We start from the raw sequence: 11,260 nt of genomic DNA on the forward strand, positions 1-11,260 counted from the left end.
ATATTTGTAAGACTTAGCCTCGTTTAAGAATATATTTTTTTTTAATAATTTTTTAGTTTTTTTGACTAAAATAAAATGTAAAAAAAATTAGTATTTTTGTAATGACTTTTTGACTTTTTTTAAAAAAGTGTATTAAAAGTAAAGAAAAAAAAATTTTTAACTTTTTAATATAAATTATTAACTTTTAAATTTTTTAAAATAATTTTTTAACTTTTTAGATAAAAAAATTACTTAACAAACGAGACCTTATTAAAATACAAAAATATCGTAGGTGGAGTATTTTTTTCGAACAACACCTTCCAAGCTATTTCCACTTTATTCCCCATATACGAACCCTAATGCACTGTAATCACAATCTGTGCGTATGCGAAAATGACGAAGGAAGCATACAGCAAAAGAAGAAGAAAGGCGATCATCGGTTCTACATTATCGGAAAGCTCACCGGCGTCAGAAGAAGTAATTGCGAGCAATGAAGATCTCCTTACAGAGATTCTCTTACGCCTACCCGCCAAATCCCTAATCAGATTCAAGTCCGTCTCCAAGAATTGGCTCCATCTCATCTCCGATTCTCACTTTGCTGTCAACCACTCTCGTCGAATTCGCAATTCCTCCATGATCTCTGGCTTGTTCTTCTACTTCGACTATTCTCGTTCAGAGCTTCAGTCTGTCTCGCTTCACGCCCACCCAAATCGCAGTCTTCCCACTCTCTCCTTCCTCGACGCTGTTGGAGGTGATCGTCCATTTAGGATTAGAAGCGCTTGCAACGGTTTAATTTTGTGCCAGAGCTATCAAATTGTTTGTAATCGTTTTAGAAAAAATTACGTTGTTTGTAATCCAACCACCCAGAAATTCACTCTACTTCCTCAACTTGATTGTCTAAGTCTTTCATGTGAATTATGGGGTGTTTACTTGGCTTTTGATCCTTCAAAATCACCTCACTACAAAGTTGTTTTCTTTCGACCCTGTTATCAATTTGATATCTACTCTTCCGAGACTGCGTCTTGGAAACAAATTACTGTCAGTGAATGTGAACCACTGGGTGATTGCCTTGAAGGTGTGTTTTGGAATGGGGCAATCCATTGGTTGAGTCACGAGGATGTTCACTTTAGATTTGACGTTGATGAAGAGAAGCTCATAAAAACCCATAATCCTCCAAGTCCTAAAATTCTTTCTATGGCCAAGACTAGGTATTTTGGGGAATGTGGTGGTCATTTGCTTCTTATTCAGATGCGTTTGCGAAATGCTATGGGATTCAGAATCCTTGAGATGGACAGGGTCTCCTTCCATTGGTTTGTGAAATGCCGCGTCAATCTTAGACCCTTAATTTCTGTATTCCCTGAGATACACAAAGATGACAGAAGCAAAAGATACAAATTTCATGTGCTATGTGTTGTGAAGGGAGTCAGCGAAAATGATTTTGCGTTGGTGTTAGCTACTGCTGGCAAAGCAATTTATTATGATCTCAAGTGCAAGTCATCGAGGGTGCTTCTAGATCATTTGCCTCTACTTAACTTTCATGCACCAAGTTTTCGCCGTTATCCTTGTTGTCATACTTACAAATTCGTTGAAAGTCTAGCCCCTGTTTGAGATATCTAACATGTTGGAGCAGGTATGTTTTTGTTTTTTTTGTACAACTTTGTCAACTCATTTCTTATAGATGCTTGTTTTAAAACTTAGTATGTTGCTTTTTTATTCTTTTATGTAATCATCATCATGGTTCTCTAAGATAATAGTTTTGTTCAGAGTTCCATAATGTATGATCTGTGTTCTTCATGTAGATGGTATGACCCTTTAAAACACAATCTCATTTTCCCTCTGGTGAGTATTTGTTAGATTGTTGGTCTTTGATGGTACTATCATTATTTTGATGATGCTCACATTGTCTTTTAAGCTGGTCTTTGTTACACCTCTTTCTCTGCCTGCTGTACCAGAGCGTTCCAGTGAATCCCTTTTGACTACCGCAAGTATCATTCATGAGTTTTTTTTTGGCAATAAACTAATTGAAAACACAACTTCACAAAACAACATGGGATTGGAACATAAGTTAAAACCTACTTAGATTGGAGATAAGTTTCAGAAGAACGTAGCCTCGGTGAATAAACTCTATTATTTGTTGGTCTGATCCTCAGTGAGGATACATTAATCTCACATTCTTCACGGCTTTGATCTCCTTGTGATGTGGTTGGATGGAATGGTTCTAAATGCGCAACGATTGAATGGAAAAGACACACACACACACACACACAAAAAAAAAAAATGGAAAATATGTTATTCTATTCTTGTCGAATTCTAAATTATCACATGTTCACAGTGATCATCTGCAGATTGCAATAACCATTATAACTATTAGTGATTCCTTTAAAATGGTTAATAACAGGAAGAGAGAGAGAGAGAGAGAGTCATAGCTTTCTTCTTTTTGTAATTTGTTAATGTTATTAATAGGGAGAAATCTATGGCATGCACCTAAAAAGTCGGTGAGAAAGTTCCGATTTTTTGTGGTGAAAGTTGAGAAAAAGTAACGAATGGAAAATCTATGGTGTGCACCTTAAAGTGAAAGTTACAAACCTTAGTGATTATGTTATGAATGATATGATGTAAATGTTATGAACCATTTGTGGTGAAAAAAGTTATGAGTTGTGGTTGTATTAATAAATTAAAGAAGTTTATTCAAGTCCTTGTTGCTTCACTAGTTCTGATATAAAGCGAATCTCATCAACTACCCAAAAGAGAAGGTGTTAGGTATCCTGGAGGCCAATATTTTTCTTCAGAGCTGTTTAAATGTCGTAGTACAAAAAATATATATATAATAAAATAAAATAAAAACACAAAAACTTTGTTAACATAATTTGATTTACAACAAGACATTATCATGTTGTTTGAGTTTGTAAGGTTAAACTTGGTATCTTTGCTATGTTACTATGAAATCTGCAAATTTGTTCTATTTGGTTGCAGAAATAATGGTGGTTAGAAGTTAATTTTATTGTCTTAGTAGCATTATGGTCAAGATCTATTCACTTTGATCTTAAAAATTGCATGTTGACATCATAGAAACTTAAGCATACATGAGATTTGAATACACAGAAGCATCGAGAATCCATATAACTTCGTGTGCCTAATTATAGTCATGGAATCCTTTCTTCAATTTTCTCATCAGTCAAACAGTATTCAATAAAAGAAATACAAGGTATAAGTTTACACTTTCTGGTTTGAGCTTATTGAGTTAGACCATTGAAATCTGTACCCATTCAAAAAGAAATTTCATCGTTATTCACTGGAATTGTCCCATGTCATCATTTAAAGAGCCCAAGGGGGTTATTGATTATAGACCAATAAGTTTCTGCTTCTCATTCCCAGATAACATAGTGGAGCAATGTTAAAAGAACTTGTGTTGGGAACTTCTATTTTCTAACTTGAGTTTAAGAAAAGCTGTGTGATCTCTCTAATGTTTTTATTCTAATAATTGCATGAAATTTCTTCAACTAAAGGTTCTTCACCAAGACATTTTTTGGTTTTTGTTGGTAGAGCTGGACTGTATAGATAGAAATTAAATTTATCATCCTAGTAGCTTCACTTCCAAGCTCTGATGTTAAAAATTGCGTGCTGACATCATAGAAACTTAAGCATACATGATATTTGTTTATGCTTTTACAAAAGCATCAGAATCCATATGACTTATTGTGCTTGATTTATAGTCATGGAATGCCAATTCTTCTTTCTTCCATTTTCTCAGCAATAACAGATCATCCAATGTGATTGCCGTTGGTTGATACAATTCATTAAAAGAAATGAGATACAAGTTTATTTTTGGAGCTTATTAAGAATGACCATTAAAATCTGGACCCATTCAAAAAATTTCTCATCATTTATTCACTGGAAATGTCCTATGTTGTCATTTAAAGAACCTAAGAAGGTTATTGATTAAGGCCTCATTTAGGAAGTTACATTTTTAGTGTCTTTTTAGTTAAAATATGAGCTGAAAAAAATCAAAATATGTTTAGGATGGATTTTTTGACTTTTTACAAAAAAAAAAAAAAAAAAAAAAAAAAAAAAAAAAGGTGCAAAAAATAGAGTGAATAAAAATGAATATTTGACTATTTTGTATGAGTTTATTTATTTATTTATATTTTAACACTTATTGACCTTTGTAATGGCTTTTTGGAGGCCATTCCAACCTTCTTAAGTTGTTTTATATTTCCACTGTCTTTGTGCAATGGTCTTAATTCATTATAGCAATTAGTTTTTTAATTTCCTTTTAGGTGAATGGTTTCTATGAAAAAATGTTACATTCATGTGTACTTGCTGATTTGTTTATTGATATTTAATTTACTTATTGTTATATTTTCTTGTTAATCCTTATTTTCTATGTAGTTGTAAGGAACATGCATGAAACTATAATGATATATCAATTTGATAAATTCTATTACTTTAAGTTAATATGTTCTTATAAAAAAACTAAACAAAATATTAGAAAATATTTTTGTATTTATCGTTGTAATTATATCATATTAAAGGAATTGAGACCTAATACTATGGATCATTTCTCATGCATTTTGATAATAAATCCAGGAAAAAACAAACACGATACGAAATTGTAAGATTATAAGAACAATATTGATCACACGAAATCTTCTATAATTCACTTAGGAAACTAAGGGAGCCTAAGATAAATTTGTTCATGCTGCTTCATTAAGTTAATAAGCAATCAAAAGCAGAGAAAACTTGAAGTGTATTTGATAGATTCTATCTGTTCGTTTTGTCTTTTCCTTTTCTCTCTACTCACTCAAATTCCTCCGGCATTAGAAATTTTTGGTAAGCCAAGTGAAACAGCAAATGAGATTCTTAAAACGACCCAAAGAGAACAAGGGAGCATCACATTTCATATTGAAAATGCACCTAAAAGGAGTTTGATAAAGAATAATGAATGTTCATCCAGAAGAGGTTCTTTGTCCAAGAAACCAAAATAATACAAGGGAAGCAAAATACAAGAGTACCCGGCCCACAACCCAAGAAAACAAAGAAAAATGCAATATAAGACAACATAAGATAATTACAGTGAAATTTTTTAATTTGTCCAAATTTCAATGGTCAGTCTCAAGAAGCTCCAATGAGAAAGTGAATTCTTATCTTATATTTATTTATTTATTATTTTTATTTTTTATGATATTGTATCAGCCAACAACATATTGGATGATCTGTTTTACTATTGAGAAAGGAGAAAAGAGGAAGAAAACTGGGCTTCCATTCCTATAAGTACAGGCAATGCTTCTATGTATTCAAATCTCATGTATGAGATGAGAGCTTCTAATAGCATGATTTTTTTTAATGTCACAACTAATAGAGCTTGCAGTTGATGCCACTAAGATCATTTATTCTAACAATCATTGTTTTTGCACTAGAACACATTTGAGGATTTTGTAGTTTGCACAACCACCTAAGAAACATGAATATTTTTAAGAATGTGGCATGTTCATGTTGGACACTAGCTCTCGTCCAAACGTTTCATTTTTTTTAGACCTAGATACGTTTTGGACACTAGGGAGACATTTTCTAAATTAATCATATAGCAAAATAATTCTACGAGCATTATGAGCCAATTTTTATGTTTTGACGTATCAAAACTTATTTCATCTTATATTTTAATTTTTTTCCTTTCCAAGGAAACATTTGAGGATAGGTACGGGAAACACTTTTGAGATTGTTTTAGATCACTAATTTTTTTAGTTTGGAACTAGAGTATACCATATTTTAGAATATGCTGTTCAAAATGTAATTAGCTAAAGTATTAGTGTTTCTGGTAACACTGCACGTGTCCATTATATGGACACATGAAAGAAATTATATATTCAATAAATATACAAAGTGTATGAGAACGTGTTGTCTCCTTTATGATTTTTTTTTCCTTAAAATTGTCATGTTGTATCCACCACAAATGATGAATTTTGCTCTAATAACAGACACGTAAAATCTTGGTAAGGAACCTAGGCCTCGTTTGTTTTCAGAGGTAGAATAGAGGGGATTGATAGTGAGGAAATTGATAAGATTGTGTTTGTTTTCATAGTGAGGGGATTAGTAAAGTTGTGTTTGTTTTTGTTAGTGAGAGGATTGATAGTGATTGGATTGTTAAATTATTTTTATATAAAATAAATATCAAATAATAAAACAAATAAAATTATGATTTTTACTTAACAAAAAATACAAAAACATTAAACATTAATGTTTTAAAAAAAAATGCCCAACAAGAAAAAAAATAAAATAAAATCAGTTGACCGGCTAGACGTCTTGCCGGACATTCGACAACTCACTAAGCCGACGGACTATTTTTGTAATACCACTTCTTCACTTGGACTATCAATCCACTCACCCAAAGCCCATCCTAGTCCGAACGGACTACCAATCTGGAGGCCACAAACAAAACAAACATGAGCTACATGCACTGTTCATCCATCACAGTCCACTCTGGACTATGATGGTGCCCAAACAAACGGGGCCCTAAGTCATAATATTGGTTTCCCATTCTGCTGTGCTAAGTGGCATGAGCGCAAAATGTATGTCTGAATATTTTTATATTTTTTCTCTAGTATGCTTATTGTAATATCTTTACTTTATTTGGTGTAAACTTTGTTATTGGATGGTCTCTATAAATGCCAATTTGGCTTTCTTTAATGGATTTTCTTATGATAAAAAAAAAAAAAAAAGAAGTGATGTTGTGACTTCAAATATTAAAGGCATTTACTACTTTTGACTCACTATTTGATGAACGACAAACCAAATTTCTTAAACATTTTGTATAATTAATTTGCAAAATGTTCAAACTATGATTCATATTCAATTTTCTTAAACCACGGTAGATTGTCAATTCCCACAGCTACCAGTGTAACAATTTACCATTGTTCAGATAAAGAACAAATTGAAAAATCAAATAACATAATAGCAGAAGATAAAACTATAGACCTCCACATGAGAAGGCAATGTATATCCTTACGAGATTCCAAGCATAAATAGCTTAGCAATGATACCAACTTTAACCTTACAAACTCGAACAAAATGATGATGTCTTGATTTTGAATCAAATTACTTCAACGAAGTTTTTCAATTTCTTTTTTGTTTATGTCATTTCCATTCAATTGAATAGCATTTAGAACCATTCCATCCAACCATATCACAAGAATATCAAAATATTAAGCATGTGAGGTTTACTAACCAGCAAAAGTGGGCAAAACAGCAGGCACAAAGAGTGAATAATGTACTCACTCTCTCTCTCTCTCTCTCTCTCACGCACAAACACAAGATGTAAACACCTGTTATTCATCAACCATTGAAGAATAATGCACCTAAGACCAGCTTAAAAGACAATGTGACCATCAATATTGAGAGGGGAGATTTGCGCGTTAGTACGGCCGAGCTACGATAACGCCGATCATGACGAACCGCACGCCGCCGAGCAAACTCCTCTCTTGCTCGGCCCAACGGCCTGACTTGCATGGCCGCTGAGGTCGACCGGCTAGACACGAACCAATGCGTGGCTGAGCTATAACGCGGCCGAGCGCGCAGCAGTGTCTGATGACCAAGCTAAGAGCAGCCCGGACTGGACTTGAGGTGCGATTAGCGTCGGCATGCGCCTAATCGATCGGCCGAGATAGACGGGCTTCATGTGATCAAGAATGAAGAACGGTGGAAGTCCAGCGTGCTTCATGGCCGTTCAGTCAGTTGGGACCGATCATAAATAGCCCGGCCATGAGCATAACACTTTGGCCCCTTTGCCAAGGGGCAGGTTGGCGTTCATTAGCTCGGTTATGTGTTCGAGGAGGCAATTCTGCACAGGGAACCAGATGGTCGTGGTACTCCGGTTAAGTGTGCCACCTGGGCCAATGGCGTAAGGGGGAGGACATCTGCTCCACGCACGCACCAATACCGTTTGGCAGTTCCGCATGTACTGGTTGGAAGACAAAATCTTTACACGCGTAAGGTGGTGAGAGGCAAGCACTGCCACCTGTCCAGGGAAGGACAACAGAGGTGGTGCGCGCACGATCTTGGGGCTGCATGGCCAGCCTAGAAATAGTAGAGGAAGGTGAACGTTAGAGGTATGCAACTTCTTCCCCAAAGAGAATACTCTCTCTCTCTCTCTATCAGTCTTCTTCTTCCTCAAGTGGACTAACTTGATCGTCGGAGGGTCTATCCGGCACACCACCGCCGGGCAGCTCACCGTTTCTGTGTTGCCAAGTAGACGCCGTCAAGAGAAGCTTGGAGTACAAGGAGTACGGAAAACAGAGGATATTTCGCCCCGTACAAATATGATGATACTACCATGAGAGACTAACAATCTAACAATTACTTAAACTGGGGGGAAACGAGATTATATTTACTGCAACAACATGCTAAGTTTAATTTAAACACTTACCATGTATTTAGTTCGAGAATTTGAGAGTGGATTTGGAAAGAGAAAGGGAAAATGTATGTGAAATTAGGTGAAATGTAAGTATATTTTATTTACATTTCACTTATATTTTTTCTTTTTTATTCCAAATATCTTCTTAAATCTCTCAACCAAACACAGCGTTATAAATTGATTCAACATAAATGATTGTGACAAGGTTCTAAAAAAGGCATAATTGTTTCAACATCTAAGACATTCTTAAACCGGGGATAAAATTTCAACGAAATGATAAGACATGACATACTGAAACAAGGAATAAACTTTCAATGAATTGAAAAGTACTAGAATAAGGACAACAACAGTGGCTAACACCACTGCAAAAATTGTTGGTATTTTTTCATAAAAATACAAGAAAAATATATAAAATAAATTAACTAGAAATAATAAAATAATTTTTTTATTTATTAAAGGATGAAATATAAAATAAACGACACAACTAAATAGAAAAATAAATTAGATTACATTACTAAAAGAGCAAATTATTAATATGGATAACTAAATATTAGAACTCGTCGAAGTAAATTAAATTCTGAAAAATTAAAGAACATATAATAAGAAAAGAAGTAAGCCGAAGCATGTGTGATACCACAGTTTCCTTAAACCAAATTCATTATCTCCCGATGGATGTTGGAGATACGCTGGCGTCTGTCTCTCAGGATACGATGGTCGAAACCAGCTAATACAGAAGCACTTTCTAAATAACTTCGACGAACTTGACAATGGATGCACTTTCTCTAACAAGAACCAAAGAAGAGGCTAACAAAAGAAGATAGGAAAATTTTTATTTAGTGTAAAAAAAAAAACCATCTCCAACTTTTTATCTCAAAACACCATCTCATTTTCTATCACAAAACCTCTCTAAAAAACAACATGCTAAGTTGGAGGAGAAAGACCACTATTTATACTAATAGGGGAGAGCCTTAGCCATGAAAGCTAACATCAATGGGGTTATCAACTCTAGTCATTACGGTTAGAGTTACAAATGTTCAAAACTCCAAAACCATTATATAAATTATAATGTGTATATAATGTATAAGTTTTGAGAATTAAACTAGATGAGTTGCAAAATGGATACAGGTGTTCGGTCACAACCTGATCCAAGCCCAATCTCAGACACATGCACAAACTAAGCCTAGGACAGCTTAGCCCAAAGCTCAAAACTAGGTCTAAGTCCAAGTCTAAAACCAAACCCAGCACATGCACAAGTACAAGTCTAGGCCTAGTCCAAACCAAGACTAAGTCTAAATTTAAACTCAACTTTATTGAGGCCTTCTTTATGAAACAATTTTCATTCACAACTCAATGGTTTCGGCTTATTATTTTTGTATTGTAATATGCTTACTTAAGAGAATACAAAACTACTCAGACCCATATCAACTGGCAGTTGAGTCTCACTTTAATTTCTAATTAAAGTTGCCAAAAACCCATTATTTTCCAACAACCCCCCACATGATTAAAATTGGTAGAATAAAGAAAAACGGACAATGCTTAACAACAAAGACTTTGAGGGAGAGAGAGCACACAGAATAACCCTGCATTAGAAAAGGTAATTGTCGGTCTTGAACCTTTTATAGTGAAAGTCTATCGAATTCACTGGCTGACTAGTGAACGTGATGTCTTGAACTGTTTTGCGGTTTGTGTAAACTGAGACAATAAACTTCACACAAGAGTTACTTCAACCATTGTTTTTGTTCTCACTGGTGTGTGTAGTTTGGCCCTGGAACACTAGGCTAGTTCAGAGAATGTTTTTAAAGAATTCAGCCTCATCAATTCTTAAAGAAACAGCCCCACTTCACTACATTGTATCATTGTGTACGTAACAAATCAAGGGTTGACACATATCATGCCACATCATTATGGGTATAATTGTAAGATCTTTTTGAGGTCTCAAACATTTTTCTTTAGGTAAATTTCTGACAATTACAAGAACCCTTCATGTGATTTCAATAATTATATTAATTTCTATTATTTTTTAAACTATTATCAAGAATGCCCCATTATTACCTTCTATTAGATTATTTAACAGAATTTGCTGATATCATGTTGATGTCACAGGTTATAATACTAAAAATGATGAAATTGCTCATTAATTACCTTATCATTTCAAATGAAAAATTATACTCACATCCCCTGAGGTTTTGCATATATCATCAAAGACTCATACATATTTCAGCATTATTTAATAAAATTCTTAAATTTCATGCAATATTAAATAAAATTCTTAAATTGTTAAATCATTATTAAATCATTTAATGGTAAAAAGAACTTAATTTTCATTGTTAAAATACTTAAAAATAAACAATCTCTTTAAAATACAAAATTATCTTACTTCTCCAAATATTTTTTCGACCAACACCTTTCAGGCTGTTTCCACTTTACTCCCCCCATACGAACCCTAATTCACTGTAATCACAATTCGTGGATATGCGAAAATGACGAAGAAAGCATACAGCAAAAGAAGAAGAAAGTCGATCATCGGTTCTACTTCATCGGAAAGCTCACAGGCGGCAGAAGAAGTAATTGCGAGCAATGAAGATCTCCTTACAGAGATTCTCTTACGCCTACCCGCCAAATCCCTAATCAGATTCAAGTCCGTCTCCAAGAATTGGCTCCATCTCATCTCCGATTCTCACTTTGCCGTCAACCACTTTCGTCGAATTCGCAATTCCTCCATGACCTCTGGCTTGTTCTTCTACTTCGACTATTCTCGTTCAGAGCTTCACTCTGTCTCGCTTCACGACCACCCGTATCGCAATCTTCCCACTCTCTCCTTCCTCGACGATGTTGGAGGAGATCATCCATTTTGGATTAGAAGCGCTTGCAACG

The 11,260-nt window shown here is 34.5% G+C and overlaps 2 protein-coding genes across 2 annotated transcripts in view; both read left to right on the forward strand.

The window, feature by feature from the left end:
- Window positions 1-372: 372 nt before the first annotated feature.
- LOC114260041 (F-box protein At5g07610) lies at window positions 373-1,587 on the forward strand. Its single transcript, XM_028200090.2, has one exon. It carries the CDS (start codon window positions 373-375, stop codon window positions 1,585-1,587), a length of 1,215 nt encoding a protein of 404 aa, XP_028055891.2.
- A 9,101-nt stretch (window positions 1,588-10,688) lies between these two features.
- The window catches only part of LOC114260042 (F-box protein At5g07610-like), a 1,720-nt gene continuing 1,148 nt past the window's right edge, over window positions 10,689-11,260 (forward strand). The window contains exon 1 of the mRNA XM_028200091.2: window positions 10,689-11,260. This exon is cut by the window's right edge and continues 1,148 nt beyond it. Coding sequence (XP_028055892.2) covers window positions 10,867-11,260 — 394 coding nt within the window. The 5' untranslated portion in view covers window positions 10,689-10,866.

The sequence above is a fragment of the Camellia sinensis genome, chromosome 4 (genome assembly GCF_055761805.1).
Source record: "Camellia sinensis isolate YWXY chromosome 4, ASM5576180v1, whole genome shotgun sequence".
NCBI classification, from domain to species: Eukaryota; Viridiplantae; Streptophyta; class Magnoliopsida; order Ericales; family Theaceae; genus Camellia; species Camellia sinensis.

What these genes read in the sequence shown, in the direction of transcription:
- LOC114260041 (XM_028200090.2), top strand. Translation starts at nt 373, where the DNA reads ATGACGAAGGAAGCATACAGCAAAAGAAGAAGAAAGGCGATCATCGGT.